Source organism: Heterodontus francisci, chromosome 17 (genome assembly GCF_036365525.1).
Source record: "Heterodontus francisci isolate sHetFra1 chromosome 17, sHetFra1.hap1, whole genome shotgun sequence".
Lineage (NCBI taxonomy): Eukaryota > Metazoa > Chordata > Chondrichthyes > Heterodontiformes > Heterodontidae > Heterodontus > Heterodontus francisci.
In genome coordinates this window covers 88,087,819-88,111,504 of record NC_090387.1, presented here as the reverse complement: position 1 = coordinate 88,111,504, position 23,686 = coordinate 88,087,819, and the positions used below count along the sequence as shown (strand labels likewise).

The window sequence follows — 23,686 nt, the reverse complement described above, 5'->3', positions numbered from 1 at the left end:
TGTATCCTGTTCTACATGCTCACCAATCTCTGGGTAAAGAAGTTTTTCCTGAATTCCTTACTGGATTTGTAAATGATCTTCTTGCATTGATGGTCCCTTGTTCTGATCTGTCTCATAAGTGGAAACCTTTTCTCTATAGCTATTCTATCAAAATCTTTCATGATCTTAAAGACCTCTATCTAGTCCCACCTCTGTCTTCTCATTTCTAGAGAAAAGAGCTCCAGCTTATTCAGCATTTCCTAATAGTTCTAACTTTTCACTTCTGGCATCATTTTTGTAAACCATTTTGCCCCTTCTCCAGTGTCTCTATATTCTTTTTATAATATGTATACCAGAACTGTGCACATGTGTGGTCTAACCAAGGTTTTATACAAGTTCAACATAACTTCACTGTGTTCAGTTCTATCTCTGGGCCGACAGATGGGGCCGAGGTTCTTTTCTTCCCAGCAGGAAACTGCCGGATCCCTGCAAGGCATCAGATGTTCCCTGTTCCCTAAGCCTCTCAGCAGATGTTGCTGTTCCTGCAGCACACCCTGTGACAAGTAATGGGCGCAGACAGGCTGCAGTGAGACCTATGTCCCAGAGAGAATACATCCTTGTGTATAACTTAAGAGTCTGAACACAAACAGACTGCTTCCTGTCACAACAGCTCAAAGTCTTCACTGAACCAGTTGCATGGGGTGTAAATCCAAGAGCTTCAACCCTTTAATAAACCGAGTGTCAGCCTTAGCTCAGCTGATAGTGTCATGGATTCAAAGCCACACCGGAGACGTGAGTACATAATCAAGGCTGACACTCCAGTGCAGGACTGAGGGAGTGCTGCACAGTCGGAGGAGGCGTATTTCAGATGAAATGTTAAACTGAGGCCCTGTCTGCCTCCTCTGGTGGGCGTAAAAGATCCCATGACACTATTCCAAAGAAGAGCAGTGGAGTTCTCCCCTGTGTCCTGCCCAATACTTATCCCTCAACCAACATCATTAAAACATATTAACTGGTCATTATCACATTGCTGCTTGTGGGAGCTATGCATAAATTGGCTGCAGAGTTCCCTACATTACAACAGTGGCTACACTTTCAAAAGTGATTTAGTAGCTGCCAAGCACTTTGGAACCCCCTGAGGTCGTGAAAAGTACTGTCGAAATAAATGGGAGTTCTTCCTCTGTCAAGGGGGAGCTTGACTGCACATTATAGGGGCTGACTCAAACTTCCAGCAGGGCAGTTGTCATGGGGATCCTGATCTGCAGGTCTACTGGAGTCTGCGGAAGTCCCATCCCCTGCCAAACCCAGCACTTGTGGATCAGTTGCAGCTTTCCAGTGCCTCAGCCGCGGCATCATAGCCCAGGCCAACCCAACCATCCATTGACACTCCAGGAGAATGAATGGCATGTGAGAACTGGCTCACAAGCAGACCTGAAGGTGCAGATGGTTCAAGAGGCTGCCGATACCCATTGGGCTACCAGAGACTGTGGAGATGTAGCTCAGCATGAGTCAGTGTCTTCAGGGGCGGGGGACGAGGTTAAATCATTCACTCTTCATAGAAGAAGATCTTGATAAAATAATAATACTAATACAATCCCAAATCACAACCAACTCATTCCTTTCACACAGAGCCTGTTGGTGATCTCATTCTTTAAACATTCTCATATCGGCCCAAAGTCATTGCAACATCTCTTCCAAAGAACTGATTCCACCTTCACTCCCTTCAGAAATACCCTTGCCTTGTTACATTTTTCTGAATTTTCAAATCATTAAGGTAGGAATGTTAGTGCTCAGGAATGGAGAACGTCAGTATTTCAGACATCCAGTGTCAATATTAAATACTTACAATTTTAAACACAGCATGGGTTAGATAGAGTAAAGCTCCCTCTACAGTGTCCCATCAAACACTCCCAGGACAGGTACAGTATGGGTTAGACACAGAGTAAAGCTCTTTCTACACTGTCCCATCAAACACTCCCAGGACAGGTACAGCACAGGGTTAGATACAGAGTAAAGCTCTTTCTACACTGCCCCCATCAAACACTCCCAGGACAGGTACAGCACATGGTTAGATACAGAGTAAAGCTCCCTCTACACTGTCCCCATCAAACATTCCCAGGACAGGTACAGCACGGGGTAGATACAGAGGGCTGAATTTTCAGGCCCTGTTGGGGGCGGGAACAGAAATGGATTTAAAAAAAAACAAAAAAAAACGGGGTTAGATGCAGAGTAAAGCTCCCTCTACACTGTCCCCATCAAAAAAAAACGGGGGTTAGATTTTAAAAAAAGCTGTGTTAGATACAGAGTAAAGCTCCCTCTGCACTATCCCAGTGAATTTCCACTCTGTCCAGCTGGCATGTCATTACCGATCAGGTGCTGTTTTGTGTCATGGGCCTCAGCCTATCATAACTAAAAAAGAAGAAAAAGGTTAGGCATCCAATACACTACCCAATGCACCACACAATGCACTATTGAATGCCAAATGCACCACCCAATAAACTACAAAATGCAGTACTAACGTACTAAATACCCTTTCCAATGCATCACCCAATGCACTTTCCAATGAATCATTTAATGCACTACCAAAGCACTATCCATTGCTTCACTCAATATACTATTCAATACACTACCCAATGAACTCTTCAAAACTGCTCAAAGAATTATCCCATGCTTTACCCAGTTCTCATCCAGGTCCACTCCTCTTCTCTGTTCATGATATGTGCTAGAAACACACTGGAACAGGATCCTACTCTGGTCTGCTTGTTTGGTCAACAGCTGTTTTAATCCATACACACTGAACATGCTAAGCACATGCGGTCTTTGAGTGACCATGTACCCCAACGACTTAGTGTAGATGAACAGAGAGATCTTGGTGTCCAGGTGCATAAATCCCTGAAGGTTGCTACCCAGGTTAATAGGGCTGTTAAGAAGGCATATGGTGTGTTAGCTTTTATTAGTAGGGGGATCGAGTTTCGGAGCCACGAGGTCATGCTGCAGCTGTACAAAACTCTGGTGAGACCGCACCTGGAGTATTGCGTGCAGTTCTGGTCACCGCATTATAGGAAGGATGTGGAAGCTATGGAAAGGGTGCAGAGGAGATTTACTAGGATGTTGCCTGGTATGGAGGGAAGGTCTTACGAGGAAAGGCTGAGGGACTTGAGGTTGTTTTCGTTGGAGAGAAGGAGGAGGAGAGGTGACTTAATAGAGACATATAAGATAATCAGAGGGTTAGATAGGGTGGATAGTGAGCGTCTTTTTCCTCGGATGGTGATGGCAAACATGAGGGGACATAGCTTCAAGTTGAGGGGTGATAGATATAGGACAGATGTGAGAGGTAGTTTCTTTACTCAGAGAGTAGTAGGGGCGTGGAACGCCCTGCCTGCAGCAGTAGTAGATTCGCCAACTTTAAGGGCATTTAAGTGGTCATTGGATAGACATATGGATGAAAATGGAATAGTGTAGGTCAGATGGTTTCACAGGTCGGCGCAACATCGAGGACCAAAGGGCCTGTACTGCGCTGTAATGTTCTAATTCTAATTCAGTCACTTCTTCATCCTGTTTATAGAATTAAACAGGGCAGATTGCACCGTGATATTGTATATTTAAACAGGTAAGTCAAACTGGCAGCCTGATTCCTGATCAGCAGGGAATGCACCACAGCCGAGCCTGATCCTGTCATCACAAGGACCTTCCAGCACAGAACACTCCACAGTGATCGGAAGCAAGATCGAAGTCTGACTTCCTTCTCCATCCATTATTAAGGAATGCTGAATCCCATTATAGCATCCCATCAATGGCCAGGCTGAGGTCAACTAACCTTGTTGACCCAGCATTCACCATGGGCTGGCACAGCAGCACACGCTGGCCATTAGCTCAGCAAATAAACCTCCCTATGAAAACCAGCCATTCCTTTCTCCCACCCCCACTAACAAGAGAGAGCCGGCGGCCGTTAGAAGAGCAAGGAATGCTGGGAAGGTAACGTATACTCACCGAACAGGTCAGGTTTTCATTGTCCATTACCTTCTGCTGCAAGTCAAGCCACACAGTCTGCAACCAGAGACAAAGCACAGGTGTGAGAGGGAGCAGGATGACAGAGCTCATCAATGCAGTATCTCCACCACCCCTCAGCCCCAATACCTGGAATGTTTAGTTCAGGGCCGAGTCCTATTGGGAGTCATGTAGGAGAAAAGAAGTCCTATAAATGCAACAATAAATGCCCCAAATGTGGCCTTAACCGAGGACTACCAGTGATAATCTGTACTGATTGTGACTAGAGCAACATCATCTCAACGTGCGTGTGCAGTGTATTGTTGAAAATTTGTAATGCACAGTCTATAGGCCATGCCTCCCTGTGAAGCTCTCAGATGTGGCTCAGTGGTAGCACTCTCACCTTTAAGTCCAAAGGTTGTTGGTTTAAGAGCCTTCCTGTGCTACATTGTCAAAGGTGCCATCTTTCTGTGGAGATGTTAAACCAAGGCCCCATCTGCCCTCTTAAGAGCAGGTGTAAAAAATCTCAGTACTCTACTTAAAGAAGAGCAGGTGATTTGTCCCCAGTCTTCTGAGCAATATTTATCCCTCAGTGAACTGCAGTAATACAGATTATCACATTGTTTGTGGGACCTTGCTGTGCACAAATTTGCTGCAGTTTTTTTTTACATGACAACAGTGACTGCAGTTCAGGAAGTACTTCATTGGCTGTAAAGCAATTCAGGACATTGAGAAAGATGCAACATAATGCCCATCTTTCCTTCTTTGTATGAATCTGAATTAATGAGACCTTGTGAAGCAGGATATCAGCTATCTGAAAGCTAAATAGATTAAGTTGTTGGTGGGCTATTTTGACCATGAACAGAATTACTGCCAAGCCCGATCTGGTCCAGATGGAGCATTCACATGCTTGCGATTTCCAGCAGAGGTTCCTGTAAGAGAGTGTGTGAGAAGAGATTAACAGCTAACATAAAATAGTACCCAAAACATTTATAAATAGATTCATAGTAAAAGGGTAGCCAAAAGAAACAAGTCAGGGGCTGAATAGGGACCAAAAAGGAGATCTCCATGTGGAGGTAGAGTACATGGTTGAGTTAGATTAGATTAGATTAGAGATACAGCACTGAAACAGGCCCTTCGGCCCACCGAGTCTGTGCCGAACATCAACCACCCATTTATACTAATCCTACACTAATCCCATATTCATATTCCTACCAAACATCCCCACCTGTCCCTATATTTCCCTACCACCTACCTATACTAGTGACAATTTATAATGGCCAATTTACCTATCAACCTGCAAGTCTTTTGGCTTGTGGGAGGAAACCGGAGCACCCGGAGAAAACCCACGCAGACACAGGGAGAACTTGCAAACTCCACACAGGCAGTACCCGGAATTGAACCCGGGTCCCTGGAGCTGTGAGGCTGCGGTGCTAACCACTGCGCCACTGTGCCGCCCGTTACTAATTGTGTACCTCGCATCTGTCTTCACAAGAGAAGGAGGATATTGTCAATGTAGCAGTAAAGGAGGAGGTTGTAGAGAAATTAGATAGGATAAAAAGTAAATAAATGGGAGATACTTAAAAGGTTTGCAATTCACAAAGAGAAAAGTCACCTAGTCCAGATGGGATATATCCTAGGTTACTGGGGAAAGTCCTTCTTCTTCTTTGGCCTCCTTGTCTCGAGAGACAATGGGTAAGCGCCTGGAGGTGGTCAGTGGTTTGTGAAGCAGCGCCTGGAATGGCTATAAAGGTCAATTCTAGAGTGACAGACTCTTCCACAGGTGCTGAAGATAAAATTGGTTGTCGGGGCTGTTACACAGTTGGCTCTCTCCTTGCGCTTCTGTCTTTTTTCCTGCCAATTGCTAAGTCTCTTCGACTCGCCACGCTTTAGCCCCGCCTTTATGATTGCCCGCCAGCTCTGGCGATCACTGGCAACTGACTCCCACGATTTGTGATCAATGTCACAGGACTTCATGTCGCGTTTGCAGACGCCTTTAAAGGAGACATGGCAGGCGGGTCTGATACCAGTGATGAGCTCGCTGTACAATGTGTCCTTGGGGATCCTGCCATCTTCCATGCGGCTCACATGGCCAAGCCATCTCAAGCGTCGCTGGCTCAGTAGGGTGTATAAGCTGGGGATATTGGCCGCTTCGAGGACTTCTGTGTTGGAGATACGGTCCTGACACCTGATACCAAGGATTCTCTGGAGGCAGCGAAGATGGAATGAATTGAGACGTCGATCTTGGCTGACGTACGTTGTCCAGGCCTTGCTGCCGTAGAGCAAGGTACTGAGGACACAGGCTTGATACACTTGGACTTTTGTGTTCTGTGTCAGTGCGCCATTTTCCCACACTCTCTTGGCCCACACACATAGCAGTGGAAGCCTTTCCCATGTGCTTGTTGAATTCTGCATCGAGAGACAGGTTACTGGTGATAGTTGAGCCTAGATAGGTGAACTCTTGAACCACTTCCAGAGTGTGGTCGCCGATATTTATGGATGGGGCATTTCTGACGTCCTGTCCCATGATGTTCGTTTTCTTGAGGCTGATGGTTAGGCCAAATTCGGTGCAGGCAGCCGCAAACCTGTCGATGAGTCTCTGCAGACACTCTTCAGTGTGAGATGTTAATGCAGCATCGTCAGCAACGAGGAGTTCCCTGATAAGGACTTTCCGTACTTTGGTCTTCGCTCTTAGACGGGCAAGGTTGAACAACCTGCCACCTGATCTTGTGTGGAGGAAAATTTCTTCTTCTGAAGACATGGACGCATGTGAGAGCAGCAGGGAGAAGAAGATCCCAAACAGTGTAGGTGCGAGAACACAGCCCTGCTTCACGCCACTCAGGATAGGAAAGGGCTCTGATGAGGTGCCGCTATGCTGAATTGTGCCTTTCATATTGTCATGGAATGAGGTGATGATACTTCGTAGCTTTGGTGGGCATCCAATCTTTTCTAGTAGTCTGAAGAGACCACGTCTGCTGACGAGGTCAAACGCTTTGGTGAGATCAATGAAAGCAATGTAGAGGGGCATCTGTTGTTCACGGCATTTCTCCTGTAGCTGGCGAAGGGAGAACAGCATGTCAATGGTGGATCTCTCTGCTCGAAAGCCACACTGTGCCTCAGGGTAGACACGCTCAGCCAGCTTCTGGAGCCTGTTTAAAGTGACTCGAGTGAAGACTTTCCCCACTATGCTGAGCAGGGAGATTCCACGGTAGTTGTTGCATTCACCACGGTCACCCTTGTCCTTAAAGAGGGTGATGATATTGGCATCGAGCATGTCCTGTGGTACTGCTACCTCTTCCCAGCACAGGCAAAGCTGTGGAAAGCTGGGGAAAGTAAGGGTACAAATAGCAGGGTCTCCAGCCACACTCCGTAATCCTCATTAGATATTGGAGAGGTGGCAGAGGATTACAGGATGGCAAATGTTACATCCCTGTTCAAAAAGGAGAGAGGGATAAATCCGACAGCTACAGCACAGTCAACCTCACATCGGTGGTGAGGGAACTATTAGAGACAACATTCTGGGTCAAAATTAATTGTCAATTGGAAAAATAAGGGTGAATAGATTAGAGTTAGCACAGAAATTGTTAAAGGCAAATCCTGTTTGACTAATTTAACCATCTCCTCTTGACATTCAATGGCATTACCATTGCTGAATCCCCCACTATCAACATTCTGGGGGTTACCATTGACCAGAAACTGAACTGGAGTAGCCATATAAACAACATGGCTACAAGAGACTAGGAATCCTGCGGCGAGTAACTCACCTCCTAACTCCCCAAAGCCTGTCCACCATCTACAAGGCACAAGTCAGGAGTGTGATAGAATACTCTCTCCTTGTCTGGATGGGTGCAGCTCCAACAACACTCAAGAAGCTCGACACCAACCAGGACAAAGCAGCCCACTTGATTGGCACTCCACCCACAAACATTCACTCCCTCCACCACCAATGCACAGTGGCAGCAGTGTGTACCATCTACAAGATGCACTGCAGCAACGCACCAAGACTCCTTAGGCAGCAGTTTCCAAACCTCTGACCTCTACCACCTAGAAGGACAAGGGAAGCAAGTGCATGGGAACACCACCACCTGCAAGTTCCCCTCCAAGCCATACACCATCCTGACTTGGAACTATATTGCCATTCCTTCACTGTCGCTGGGTCAAAATCCTGGAACTCCCTTCCTAACAGCACTGTGTGTGTACCTACCCCAAATGGACTGCAGCGGTTCAAGAAGGCAGCTCACCACCACCTTCTCAAGGGCAATTCGGGATGGGCAATAAATGCTGTCCTAGCCAGTGATGCCCACATCCCATGAATGAATTTTTTAAAAAGTTGTTTGATGAAGTAATAGAGAGGTAGTGGAGTTGATGTTGTGTGTATGGGCTTTCAAAGGGCATTTAAGAAAATACTACCTTACAGATTCATTAGCAAATTTGAAGCTTTTGAGATTATAGGGACAGTGGAAACATGGGTATGCAATTGGCTAAGGGACAGAAAGCAGAGAGTAGTGGTGAATGGTTGTTTTTCAGACCGGAGTGAAGTACACAGCAGTGTCCTCCAGGGATTGGTATGAAGACTGCTGCTCTTTTTGATTCATAAATGACCTGGGCTTGGGTAAACAGGGCATAATTTCAAAGTTTGTAGATGACACAAAACACGGAGTTGTACTAAACACTATGGAAGATTGTAACCGACTTCAGGAGGACACAGACTGCTGAAACGGTCAATTTAATGCAGAGATGTATGAAGTAATGAATTGTGCCAGCAGACTGAGTAGAAGCAATATAAACTAAAGGGTACTATTTTAAAGGGGATACAGGAGCAGAGAGATCTCTGGATGTATGTACACAACTCATTGAAGGTGGCAGGACAAGTCGAGAAGGCTGTTAAAAACATATAGGATTCTAGAAAGGAATATAGTACAGAATTAAGAAAGTTATGCTCAAACTTTATACATCACTGGTTAGGCCCCAGTTGGAATATTGTGCCAAATTCTAGGCACCACACTTTAGGAAGGATGTCAAGGCCTTAGAGAGGGTGCAGAGAGATTTATTAGAATGGTATCAGGGATGAGGGACTTCAGTTATGTGGAGAGTTTTGAGTATTTGTTGTTTAGAGCAGAGGTTAAGAGGAGATTTAACAAAGGGTTCAAAATCATGAATGGTTTTAAAAGAGTAAGATAAACTCTTCATATTGGTAGGAGGACAAGTAACTAGAGGACGAAGATTTAAAGTAATTGGCAATAAAGCCAGAGGAGAGGGGGAGATGATGGGAATTTTTTATGCAATAAGTTGTTACTATTTTGAATACACAGCCAGAAAGAGTGGTGGAAGGAGATATTGTATTACCCTTCAAGAGGCAATTGTATATATAGCTGAAAAAGGGAAATTTGTAGAGCTGTGGGGGAAGAGCAGAGGTTTGGGGCTAATGGGATTGCTCTTTCAAAGAGCTGATACAGCCACAAGTGGCCTCATGACCTCCTTCTGAGTTGCTGATTCGATGATTCTGTGATTATATTATTACTTCAGACTGTTGAAGAAGGTGCAAAATATGCCGTGCTTCCAAACAACAATGTTAAAGAGAAGGAAATCATAACAAAGCTACCTGTCGCCAAGCCATAAGAGAGAATGGGGAGAAAATAAGCAGCTAGCTGTTTTGCAGCAGCAAAGAGAGATATAAAAGCAGCTCATTTAGCGATTGAGGTGACAGAACTGGAACAGTTTAAAGAAGATGTAATTGAAGAATTAACCACTGTGTCTCCCAAAGCAGAAGAATCGATCATTTTGAGTTTCAAGTTGTGCTCCCAGATAAAGTTGTAAGCATTTTTATCTGTAAAACTGTCAATAAAAACAATTCTTCAGAAACGTTTTTCAGCCTTGGTTAATAGTTCCCTCTCATAACAAAAGAGTAGAGAGAATTTTTAAAAAGCTACAATTGAGCGACAGCTCATGTTACCATAATCCCTCCCCTCCCCCCACTGCAGCGTCTTGCAAGGTTCATCACCATGACAATGTAGACCCATTAAAAACTTTCCTGATGTCCAAGTGGATAAATGCATCACCCAGGCATTACTGAGCCATATGAACCCCAGCATCAAACCCTAGACTGTGCTGGACGTGGATGATCTCAATGAAGTTAGCAGATGAGGCACTACAGCATCCCTCGGGTGGGGAGAGGAAAAGCAGTCCGTGACCCCTTGTGCCAAAATGGATTTTTACCTAGGTTGTCTTGAGTTGAAATTTTAAAATTATAACATTCCTGGCATGCTAGATTCGATATTTAAGGAGTTCACTCCTAAAGCTGCATGCAGCAATTTTTTTCCCAACTGTAAGCTAGCAGCTTGGATTCAATAGTGATTGGATTTTAAGAGAGAGGGTCGCTTTGAACAATCACAAGCATCGAGAATTTCCATTCAGGTTCTCCCACTAATTTTGGGAGAAACCCTGTGGAGACATGCCCATTTACACATTTCTCCAGCGTTTCCTGGAGACCACCTGGAAATTCCAGGCACCCCTCTTCTTTTGAGAAGATGTCTTCTTGCAACACTTGAGAGTTTGGAGTGTCATTCTATTCAAATCACACTAAAGACTCTCAGTGAATTTGTTCACTTCCATGTTAATCGACACATTATTTTGGTGATTAATGTTTTAGCGCATTAATCACAGATGTTGCTCAAAATTATCCCCAGTTTCAAACAACAAAGAAGCTTCGATGTTTTCAACTGTCTTGTTTTGAAACACCACTGAACATTCCTCTCGCCTTTTACCAATTAAAGGTATTAAGGTACTTCAGTTTAAGCCGCTGCTCCCTGCACATGTCACCACTGCTTCACTAGTGGAGGGAATCATAGGAACAGGTGATGGGAAAGAAAATAAAAGGTCAGGGTGGTTGCCTGTGATGCTGGATGAGTTGGGGCAGGAAGGGATGAGATTTCTGGTGTAGTGCTCAGACAGAAACAAGCAGGTTAAGTAGGGTGAGGCAGAGTGGATGGATCGGACAGGGCAGGACAAAGAGCCATCCTTAAGAACAGGGAAGAGAGCTAAAAAGAAAAGCTGAAAATCAGGCTGTCAAGCAAGTAAAAACACAAAGTTAGTTAAAGAGGATCAATAGTCAACAAAAAGTAATCGAAAGGAAAACAAAAGTAAAGTTAAAGCAAAGCATTTTGAAGTGAGGCAGTAAATGTGAAGGGCTTGTGAATATGGAGCTTATTTATTTTAAAACTGTCTGATGGTTAATTAGATAGTTGATTAATTGTAAAGCTGAGTTCCAATATCACAGAAATAACTTTCACAATGAGCAGTTCAGTTTCTGTTTTCTATATAATTCTGTGTAATAATAATCGCATCAGTGACAAAACAAACTTGAAAGAAATTGATGCAGTAATTGTATCAATTAAATATGCAATCAAAACCAAGATGAACTGAGTTTAAAAATTTTAATTGACAGATCAATGATGACATTTTTTCCAATTTTTGACATTTGTAATTTACACAGCAGTTGGCCTTTGTTTGGTATGCACAGCATCACCCATTGAGGTAGGTCCTCATCTCTGACCAGTAACATTGATTGTTAACTCAGTGTGCCAAACACAGACCCCGATCTCACTGGCAGCTCACAGAGAGGCAGGGGGCTCATCCAGTCACAGCAGCCTCAACTTAAGCTTAAGTTGGACCAGATTCAGATCAAATATATTGACTTGAACGGAGTGTAAAAATTAGACAGGGTGTGAAGACGTGTCTGACCCAAACCAGATTCGTTCTCATTGGGTGTGTGAGGTTAAAATTGGGTTTTACCAAGCAAGAAAGTCATCTGTATTTTAAAAGCTGAACCAGTTTAGTTTTGAAGGATTAATCTCGAGAATCAAATCTTCTGTCTTAGAGCCCATATTTAGTGAGACAGGAATGAACAAACAAACTTATATTTCTATAGCGCCTTTCATGACATCAGTTCTTTACAGTCAATGAATTACTTTTGACGCATAGTCACAGTTGTAATGTAGGAAACGCGGAAGCCAATTTGTGCACAGCAAGATCCCACAAACATCAAAGTGATAATGACACGATAATCTGTTTTAGAGATCTTGGTTGAGACATAAATATTGACCAGAACATCTCTGCTCTTGTTCAAAAGATTTCAGTGGGATCTTATATGTCTACCTGAGGGGTCTTGGGTTAACATCTTCCCATAAAGTTGTGTGTTTAGCGTTTTTCACACTGTGGAGCATAAGGAACTTGATTGCTCCCACAGTGCAACCCATAGTGTTCATTCATGTATTTAATGCAAATATAAACAAAAGAAAATCCAACACACACCATGAGTCACATTTCAGGAGCCAGTGCACAGTAAGGGCTGTCTGTAACAATCCCTGCAATATGTTATCATTTAACTGAATGGTGGGCAAAAAAGGTTGCACTCCCTATAATAGGATGCATAGAGACCACTTATGGTTGTTATCAGTGATGCTGGGCTGCATTTTATTCTAGCGATGGAGTTCCCAGCAGCAGGCTGGAAGGCGGGAGGGGACCCCAACTTGGTCATCTGTTGGAACCCCATTGTAATTCCACAGCAGGCAGGACATTAACCAACGGGGACACCGTCCCTTTAAGGGATGAGCTCCCACCTCCAGAGCTGCTGGCCAATTGGAAGGCCGGCAGCTCTGCAGTACTGGCAGGCCCAGGTGACTGGATGTGGGGATGTTATTGAGGATGGGGGATGGTCTTTCTGGGGGGGGTAGCCACTGCTGCTGGGGGAGCCCTCTGGGGGCCCTGGATTTCCCACAAAGGAGGGACCCTCCCCCCCAATCCTGCTAGAATGCCTCCAGGTTTTACCTGCTGGTGTCTTCCCATGGCGGTGGGCCCGTCCGCCTTCCATTAAATTGAGGTGGAGGCAGGAAAAGGCCCTTGAATGGCGCTCAATAAATGAAAATTCTTTCTTATCACTTCCTTAACTACCTCAGTATTCTGTTTAATGCCATGTGCTCCATCCTCAGCCTTCCCCACCCCGGACTGAATTGGAAGGCATTGGGAAGGCAATGGACACTCCGCCTCTGCCTTCCCATGCAATTTAACGGGGCTTCCCACCTCCATTCCCATCCCGAGGGGGGCCATAAAATTAGCCCACTGAATCTGGCGATGCAGGCAGAATCCAGTGTAAAAACCCAAGAATTATAAGCAATTGCAAAGAATTGTGTGCATGTGCAAGGTCAGAGTTAGACATAGCTGTGTGATGTACTGTACAATTAATTAGCCTGCCGGAGCTCACTGTGCATGTTCACAGATGAAGATTGACCATGTGAGGTGCAGGCCCGGAGCATATAAATGGATGTGGGGGGAAAGGGGGGGGGAGGCGGGTGGGGCGAGCAAAATTAATCGATGTCAGACCTGCAAGGGATTAACGTTTCTGGCTCTTAATGAATGTTATTTTCCGCCCCAGGGACAGTCTGAAAGCAATTTCAGACTTAGAAAATGAAAAGTATTTTTCAAAAGGCAGTGATTTACATTCCGTCAAATAAAAGAACATATTTGGTTTCACATCACTAAATGTAATGAGGCACGTCAGAAAAGGCTTGATTTCACTTCTTCTATGCATTTCACTGTTAAAGCATTGTGGAAGTCCTGAGGTCTTGAATGGTGCTCAATAAATGGAAATGCTTACTTTTCACTTCCTTAACTACCTCAGTATTCTTTTTAATGTCATGTGCTCCAAGTTTTATTATAAGCCTCTTATGTGGCATCTTATCAAACACCTTCTGAAAGTCACTCTATACAAATTCTATCAAATTCGCTTTAATGCCTGCACTCGAAGATTTCTTTCGACATTTCATTCAAACCACTCAAGGTGACCTGCCCTTTACAATGATGACTGTTCCCAATTAGCCCAAATTATTCCGAGGGTTCACTCATTTTATCCCACATTAGGGGCTGTAGACATTTAGCTGCAGCCGAGGCCTAAACTTTTCCGGCAGGCCCTTACTACCTTCCCTAAACAGAGATATAACTATCCTACCCTCCTAATTTTGAGATTTTTTCTCCTTCCAAGAATTTTTGGACAAATTCAGATGAGTTGTCTTGCTGCCTTCCTCCTGCTCCCCACCCATTCCTCCGAGAGTATTTTTGGATGTATTACTACTGCGCCTGGGGATTTCTCCTTCATTTGAATATTTCACATGAACTGAGGCTTTTATGTGATAGGCAATTTTCTATTTCCAGTGGGTTTAGGTGGTCTCCGTAGATGGGCATGAGCCCACTGGCACTAATTCGGCATCAGTTCGTGATCTCACTGACAGAGACTGGTTTGGGAAATGCAAAAAGAATCAGTTGTGAAAGAGAGGACATTCTTCCGAGGATGGGGCTGAAGCTATTAGTAGAACAGTGTGGGAGGGATCATAACTCTGTATTTAACCCATTTTTTTTTTCTTTGTATCTAACCCCGTTTTTTTTTCTTCTTTTTTTTTTCTGTCCTGGGAGTGTTTGATGGGGGACAGTGCAGAGGGATCTTTACTCTGTATCTAACTCCGTGCTGTACCTGTCCTGGGAGTGTTTGATGGGGACAGTGTAGAGCGAGTTTTACTCTGTATCTAACCCCCGTTTTTTTTTTTTTGTCGAGGGGGCCTTTATTCCTCAGGCCCCCTTTATATATATTTTATATGTCGAGGGGGCCTTTATTCCTCAGGCCCCCTTTATATACACACTTATATTTTTAAAATAACTTTATTAAAAACAGAAATAAACAAAAACTCAAATTAAAATGCCATTCTCGGCGTCGACAATGCACTCCAGTCCCTGCGGTGCCCACCGGTCGCGGAAGGCCTCAAGCGTACCGGCGGACACCGCATGCTCCTTCTCCAGGGACACCCGGGCGCGAACGTAACCGCGGAAGAGGGGCAGGCAATCGGGGAGGACGGAACCCCCGACGGCCCGCAACCTGGACCTGTGAATTGCCACCTTGGCCAGGCCCAGGAGCAGACCGACGAGGAGATCCTCCTCCCGGCCCAAGCCCCTCCGCACCGGGTGACCAAAGATCAGGAGCTTGGGACTGAAGTGCAGCCAGAATTTGAGGAGCAGCCCCTTCAGATACTCAAAGAGGGGCTGCAACCTCGCACACTCCGTATAAACATGGAACACGGACTCGTCCAGGCCGCAGAAAGTACAGGCGGCCTGGGAGTCCGTGAACCTACTTAAAAGTCTATTGCACGGGACTGCTCTGTGCAGCACCCTCCACCCAAGGTCCCCAATGTAAAGGGGGAAGACTCCCGCGTAGACAGACCTCCATCGGGATGTATTTAACCCATTTTTTTTTTCACTGGAAATTGGTAAAAGTTATATAGAATAGGTAGAAACCTACCCTGGGAGTGTTTGATGGGACAGTGTAGAGGGAGCTTTACTCTGTATCTAACCCCGTGCTGTACCTGCCCTGGGAGTGTTTGATGGGACAGTGTAGAGGGAGTTTTACATTGTATCTAATCCCGTTTTTTTTTCTTCGTTTTTTTAACTTTCTATCTAGCCGTTTTTTTATATAAGGTGGCCTTTATACCCCAAGCCCCTTTTATGTATGTTATGTTGAGGGGGCCTTTATTCCCCAGGCCCTCTTTATATACATTTTAAAATAACTTTATTAAAAACAGATAAATAAACCAAAACTCGAAGTAAAATGCCATTCTCGGCATCAATGATGCACTCTAGTCCCTGCGGTGCCTACCGGTCGTGGAAGGCATCAAGCGTACCGGCAGACACCGCATGCTCCTTCTCCAGGGACACCCGGGCGCGAACGTAACCGCGGAAGAGGGGCAGGTAATCAGGGCGGACGGACCCCCCGACAGCCCGCAGCCTGGACCTGTGAATTGCCACCTTGACGAGGCCCAGGAGCAGACTGACAAGGAGATCCACCTCCTGGCCTACACCCCTCTGCACTGGGTGCCCAAAGATCAGGAGCGTGGGGCTGAAGTGCAGCCAAAATTTGAGGAGCAGCCCTTTTAAATATGCAAACAGGAGCTGCAACCTCACACACTCCATATACACATGGAACACGGACTCGTCCAGGCCACAGAAATTACAAGCGGCCAGGGAGTCCGCGAACCTGCTTAAAAGTCTATTGCACAGGACTGCCCTGTGCAGTACCCTCCACCCCAGCTCCCTGATGTAAAGGGGAGGACTCCCACATAGAGAGATCTACACCGGGGTTTCCCCTCACAGCCGGATGGCGACACGGACCGCCAGGGCGCGCCCGGTCTGCTGACGAGGGCAAGGAAGTGGAAAGTGTGCAGCAGCAGCCGTACAGGAAACCCCTCTGCACCGTAAGGAATGGCATGGAGGGCATTTCCGAGAGGCAGCTCGGGTTGTGCAGGACCGGCTCCCGAGAAGGGTTTTGGGGACTGGGTATCTAACCTCATGCTGTACCTGTTCTGGGAATGTTTGATGGGGACAGTGTAGAGGGAGCTTTACTCTGTATCTAACCCATACTGTACACACCCTGGGAGTGTTTGATCCTGGTTGCCTGAAATGGAAAGGGTTCCATTCCCCATTACTCACATCCCTCACCTCTATGAGCATAATATGAATAAAGGTTATTTGCTAACTTTAATTCTTTCTCCAGTCTCACTATGGAAATCATTAATGTGTTTGAATCTTTCTGTGGGCCAATTTTTGAAGACATGCCACAGGCAGTGATGAAAAAAAAGAAAGAACTTGTATCTATGTAGCATCCTTAGGACTTTCTAAAAGCTCTCACAATTACTAATTCAGAGTGTAGTCATCACTGTTGTCTGTAAACAACATTAAAAGGTATAAAGGAAAACTAAAGTCTGGGGGAGATAGTGTGGAAAATGAAACAGGCTTAGAAATATTCATTTAGCTATTCCTTTTAAAATATCCCTGACCATTCTGGTCTCCTTATCTTCAGAGCCTCTAGTCAGTGGCATAGAGCAGTACATGTAGGGACTCCATCCATTTTGATGAAGCAGTTCTAGAGGCATTCTCCAAGCACTGCCTGATCAGTGCATTCCATACCCTTAGATCCCTGAAGCAAGCCCCAATTTCAACCTAACAGTGATTGGGAAAAGCCTAAAGCTGGGCCTACAGTGACTGACAAAAGCCTAAAGCTGGGCCTACAGTGACTGATAAAAGCCTAAGCTGGGCCTACAGTGACTGACAAAAGCCTAAAGCTGGGCCTACATTGACTGATAAAAGCCTAAAGCTGGGCCTACAGTGACTGATAAAAGCCTAAAGCTGGGCCTACAGTGACTGATAAAAGCCTAAAACTGGGCCTACAGTGACTGACAAAAGCCTAAAGCTGGGCCTACAGTGACTGATAAAAGCCTAAGCCTTCATCTGATATTTGAACCATTTTCCACCTGATTAAAAATAGTGGATAAGGGAATGGGTCACCGGCGTGTTCAACCTTCATTCACCAGCACATTCTAGGTTGATCTCATTTGGAATTCACAATCATAGAACATCCAAAACCACTTTTCAGCCAATGAAGTACTTTTGAAGTGTAATCACTGTTGTAATGTAGCAAAGGCTATAGCCAATTTGCACACAGCAAGATCCCACAAACAGCAATAAGCTAAATGACCAGGTAATCTGTGTATTTTCTTTTAGTGATTGTGGAATAAATATTGGCCAGATCACCAGGGAGAACTCCCTGCTCTCTTCGAAATAGTGCCATGGGATCTTTTACTTCCACCTGAGAGGGCAGGGGGGTCCTCAGTTTAACAGTGTAACAGCATTAGTTTCCTCCCTGATGTAAGAGCTCCCTTCTCCTGGCACTTCACTGAAAGAAAGAGGGGATCTAACAGGTGAAGCCACCTAACCCCAGGAAAGCCTGCTCCTGGAGAGGGGATTGTGGGGGGTGTGGGCAGTTGGGGGTAACTGGTTGCACATTCAGCAGGGGTTTTGGGGAGTTTTGGAGAGATGAGTGAGCAGCCCTCAGTATGGTGTGAACTTCCATCTCCATCCCACCAGTGAAAGGGCAGTGAAAGGGAGTCATTTTCAGATCATACCTGAGTACAGACTGGGGGGGCATTTTCAATAGAAAAGCTCCACTCCTCCCTCAGACTTTACATCCCCCTTTCTATTACTACTGTCCCAATACTGCAGTGGCCAAGGTTAGAAAGACTTGCATTTATATAGCATTTTCACAACCGCCGGATACCTCAAAGCACTTTGTAGCCAAAGAAGCACTATTTTGAAGTGCAGTCACTGTTGTAATGTAGGAAACGTGGCAGCCAATTTTGCATAAAGCTAGTTCCCACAAACAGTGTTTTAGTCCATAAAGCCAGTTGGTGAAGGATGATACTGGAGCCAATCTTTACAGAGGCTTAATCTTATCTATACAGTAAAACAATACAAGCATACAACTCCTAACTCAACCACACAGTTTCAGTGTCCCTTTATATGTGTTCGTGAAACTCAATTAATACCCTCCAACTGCATACAATTAGAGTCATAGAGTTATACAGCACAGAAACAGGCCCTTCGGCCCATTGTGTCCGTGCCGGCCATCAAGCACCTAACTATTTGAATCCCATTTTCCAGCCCTTGGCCGGGAGCCTTGTATGCTATGGCGTTTCAAGTGCTCTTCTAAATACGTCTTAAATGTTGTGAGGGTTCCTGCCTCTACCACCACTTCAGACAGTGTGTTCCAGATTCCAACCACCCTCTGGGTGAAACATTTTTCCTCAAATCCCCTCGAAACCTCCTGCCCCTTACATTAAATCTATGCCCCCTGGTTATTGACCCCTCCGCTAAGGGAAAAAGTCTCTTCCTGTCTACCCTATCAATGCCCCTCATAATTTTGTAAACCTCAATCAGGTCCCCCCTCATCCTACTCTGTTTGAAAGAAAACAACCCTAGCCTTTTCAGTCTCTCTTCATAGCTGAAATGCTCCTACCCAGGCAACATCCTGGTGAATCTCCTCTGCACTTTCTCCAGTGCAATCACATCCTTCCTATAGTGTGGTGCCCAGAACTGTACACAGTACTCCAGCTGTGGTCTAACTAGCGTTTTATACAGCTCCAGCATAACCTCCCTGCTTTTATATTCTAAGCCTCGGATAATAAAGGCAAGTATCCCATCTGCCTTCCTAAACACAATTAACAAACAGCAATGTGATAATGACCAGATAAGCTGTTTTAGTAATGTTGATTGAGGGATAAATATTTTCCAAAATGCCAGGGATAACTAACATGATCTTTTCCCAATAGTGCCAAGCAACTACCTGAGAGGGCAGATGGGGCTACAGTTTAACAGTTCAGCTGAAAGACTGCACCTCCAACAGAGCAGCACTCCCTCAGTACTGCACAGGAATGCCAGCCTTAACACTTGTGTTCAAGGCCTTGAGTGGAACCTGAACCCATAAACTCCTCACTCAGACGCTAGTGCGCTCCCAATTGAGTTACAGCTGTTAGCACCTACAGCATCAGCAACTCAAGGAAGTTGGTGGAGATCAGAATAGATGCCAGGTCAGCCCCCTCTTCTGCTCCTTACCTTATTCTCCAGGCGGCCAATCAGTTCAGCCAATCTGTTGATTTGTGATTCAAGTCCTTCTTCTCTGCTGGCCGGTAGAGCTGATGGGGAACACACACACATGCCTCATAGTTATAAACTTTCCTGTCCAGAAAGCATGTACAAAGTAACTCCACCACGTCCTCAGCAGGTGAATGCAGAGCCTGATGTGATACTTCCCCACACACAAAGTTGAAGGTCCCTGGTTTAATTCTTGGTCTGTGCCCAGTTAGCTGATTTATCTATACCAAACCAATGCACTGGGAGTGTTTGATGGGACAGTGTAGAAAGAGTTTTACTCTGTATGTAACCTGTTCTGTACCTGTCCTGGGTGTGTTTGATGAGACAGTGTAGATACAGAGTTAAGCTCCATCTACATTGTCCCATCAAACATTCTCAGGACAGGTTCAGCATGGGTTAGATACAGAGTAAATCTCCCTCTACACTGTCCCCATCAAACACACCCAGGACAGGTACAGCACGGAGTTAGATACAGAGTAAAGAAAAAAAAACGGGAGTTAGATAAAAAAAAAACGGGGTTAGATACAGAGTAAAGCTCCCTCAACACTGTCCCCCTTCAAACACTCCCAGGACAGGTACAGCACGAGGTTAGATACAGAGTAAAGCTCCCTCTACACTGTCCCCATCAAACACTCCTAGGACAGGTACAGTACAGGGGTTAGATACAGAGTAAAGCTCCCTCTGCACTGTCCCCATCAAACACTCCCAGGACAGGTACAGCACGGGGTTAGATACAGAGTAAAGCTCCCTCTACACTGTCCCCATCAAACACTCCCAGGACAGGTACAGCACTGGATTAGATACAGAGTAAAGCTCCCTCTACACTGTCCCCATCAAACACTCCCAGGACAGGTACAGCATGGGGTTAGATACAGAGTAAAGCTCCCTCTACACTGTCCCCATCAAACACTCCCAGGACAGGTACAGTACAGGGTTAGATACAGAGTAAAGCTCCCTCTACACTGTCCCAATCAAACACTCCCAGGACAGGTACAGCACGGGGGTTAGATACAGTGTAAAAAAAAAAAAAAAACGGGGTTAGATACAGAGTAAAGCTCCCTCCACACTGTTCCCATCATACACTCCCAGGACAGGGACAGCACTGGGATTGGCTGCTCTCTGATTTGGGAGCCTGAGTGCATCAACGAGGTGCAGCTGACTGGCTGTGTGCAGAGGTTGGAGGCTGCGTGACTGCTGCAAGAGGGAGACTCAAACTGAAACAAAAGTTTTTTCCAAATTTCAACAAAGGAAGGAAGGCAGAGAACTGGAAGAACTTTTGTGAGATTGTTTTATCCTGAAGTCTTTTTCATTGATTGTTGGGGGTGGGGAAAGAAGAGACCTGAAGACCTTGGGTGGGGTTGTATTGTTCAATAGGGAGCTCCTATGTTTAACATCTTTGGATAGGGAGCTCCCTCCCCACCCCAACTACTAAGCCTGGGACAGCTGGAGCTGCCCAGGTGAAGAGACTTCTCTTCCCTTTTCTCTTATCTGAACATCGAAGGAGGCGTGTGCCTTGGCAGCTTACAGCTGACCCAGGTGAAGACATCACCCCACCTCCCAACTGGAAGACCAGCTACAAGACTTCTTTAAAATACCAACAAAGACTGATTCCTCCTGGCCTTCCTCTCCCTCAGCCTCTTCCTCTGTGCTACATCCTTTAAGTGTTGCTTTTTTGATTTATTGTATTTGTTCTTTTTTTTGTCTCTCAACAAACTGCCTGTAACTCTTCTACCCCATGACTTCTCAGTCCTCTCCGGTGGCGGGGCCCTCCTCTGCTGCAGCAGCTGCGACAGCTGCTCCTGTGGCCCCGTCACCATTTAAAATCTTAACATCAAAGAATGGGGTGAAGAGTTACACCCATCCTAATATGACTATTGAGGCTTGTGTCAAGGCAATGGCCATGGTTGTCGGCCCCTCGGCCATTGTTGCAGCCTCAAAGATGTATGGGAAGGCTGTGTTTTTCCTGAAGACCGAGCGGGCTGCGTCCTTCGCCCTAAGTACGGGGCTCACAGTGGGTGGGATTTTCCTGCCAGTGGACCCTCTGGGGGCCACTGCGCGTCCGGTAATCTTGTCGAACGTCCCACCCTTCATTCCTGATGAGCTCCTCCTCCCCCACCTACACCATCTGGGGGAGGTGAGGTCAGGGATCACCCCAGTCCCACTCGGTCTTTGGGAGCACAGCCTCCGACATGTGTACTCCTTCCGCCGCCAGCTATTCATGCAGCTGGCGCGGGAGGAGGTCTTGGAGGGCCACTTCGGTATAGAGTTTCAGGGGACGGCCTACCGCGTCTTCTGGACCTCGGATGGGGCGCGGTGCCACGTCTGCAAGGGGGTGGGGCATGTTCGTAAGAACTGCCCCAACCTCCCGGCTGCCAGCTCCACCTCGGCGGCCCAGAGTGGTTCCACAGCTCCTCCTCCCACTCCCCCCACACATCCAATAGACACCGCTCAGTCGGTTCCGGAGGCTGTGGTTTTCACAGCCTCCGGCGGGGAGGGGAGCGTCCGTCCGAGCGGAAGGAAGACGCGGGGAAAAAGGAAACATCATGAGGCGCATCCCCTGGACACTTTGACTCAACCCGAGCCTGAGCTCAGCCCAAAGCCCATTCCCATGGAATCCACCTTTCCCAGGGTGACTAAAAAGGCAAAAAAGGGTTCGGAGGCGGAGGCCTCTGATAACATGGAGGTCTCTGAGCCTCCGCGCCCTAGTGGGAAAAAGAGGAGAAGGCACCCCTCCACAGAAATAACACAGGGCCCTGAGGTGCAGGGCCCATCTGTTGGAGGGGAGCTGCCTCCTGTTTCGGGTCCTCAGGTTCCCCCTACCGCCACCACCAAGGCTACAAAGTCCGGGCAGGAGCTCCCTATTCCTCAGGATGGAGGGGAGGGGAAGGCCCCGGTACATGAGGCCCCTCCTGAAGGAGTAAGTGGGGCCCTGCTTGTGGTGGGGGAGCCTGGGGACGCCGCCCATTCCGCCACTGCTACTGGGTCGGGTGCCCTGAATGAAGGGGAGGGCGACGCCCCAGAGGGTCAGCCCTCCCAGCCGGAGTCCACCACCAACCAGGAGACACCCGACGTGGTGAAAACTGAGAATGCTGCCCCATCTGCTGGTCCTGTGGGTGTTGGCGGAGCGGGAGATGGCCTCCTCTCTCCGCCTCCGGTCTCGGCTCCGGCTGGATTTCCGGAGTCAGGATCTTATGTCTCCCCTGGACCACTCATTGGCCTGGGGACGGAGGTGGAGGGGGGTCCTGGGCTGCTGGCACCCACAGGCTCCAGTTTTACAATAGAACCCAGAGAGGACTCCTCTGCCATCGATCCTGGGGGTGGGATCGTGACGGAGGCGGGACCAGCTGGCGCGGCTGGGACGTCCGCACCACAGTGAGTGGTGGATGTGTCGGCCGCTGGCGGTGACGACCCGGAGGAGGATGGGGATTCGGTGTGGGCCACGGAGGATGATCTTGATTCCATCGCCAGTGAGGTGGTGGAGTCCCTCGTGCCTCCCACCGAATCTCCTCTCATCCCCACGGCGGAACTCCGGGATTTCCTCGCGGCTTGCAGGGGTTGCCACGATAAAGTTCAGCTGGCCCTCGGCCGTTGGTCGAATCTAGCGCTGATCATACAGTCCGTCCATGCCGCCCTGAAGAAAGCGGGCAGGCGCACGGGCGTGAAACTGGTTGAGAGGTGCCGTTTTAATGTGTTCCTCAATGGGTTGCTGGGGGAGCGGAAGGCCAGATGCACTTCCACTCCCTCCTCACAGTGAGCCGTTGGTGACGGGTTTTAAGTACCTTTGACATGAAGATAACCACAGCCAGCCTCAACATCAACGGCAGCAGGGGGTCTCACCGCAGATTTCACAATCTCTCAGTCCTCAGGGAAGGGAGATACGCGGTGAGCTTTCTGCAGGAAACCCACACCGTTCTGGGAGACGAAGCCACCTGGCTCCTGGAGTGGCAGGGTCGGGTCCACATGAGTCACCTCACCCCTATTTCTAGTGGATGGCTATCTTGCTGGCCCCGACTTTTCAGCTGGAGATCTTGGGGGTCAAGGAGCTAGTGCCGGGCCGCTTGCTCCACCTTGCCGTTCGCCTGGGTAGCGTGCCGCTCCACCTTGTGAACGTGTACGCGCCCAGGCCCGGCGCATTGCAAGCGCGCCTCTTTGAAGAAGTGTCCGCTCTCTTGAGCTCCATCGATAGCGGCGAGTGCAT

The 23,686-nt window shown here is 47.0% G+C and overlaps 1 protein-coding gene across 1 annotated transcript in view; it reads right to left on the bottom strand.

Annotated features, from left to right (window-relative positions):
• The window catches only part of necab2 (N-terminal EF-hand calcium binding protein 2), a 487,163-nt gene that overhangs the window by 23,018 nt on the left and 440,459 nt on the right, over positions 1-23,686 (bottom strand). The window contains exons 9-10 of the mRNA XM_068049966.1: positions 19,450-19,529; positions 3,970-4,026 (exon numbers count right to left, since the gene is read on the bottom strand). Coding sequence (XP_067906067.1) covers positions 3,970-4,026; positions 19,450-19,529 — 137 coding nt within the window. The remainder of the gene's footprint in view (positions 1-3,969; positions 4,027-19,449; positions 19,530-23,686) is intronic.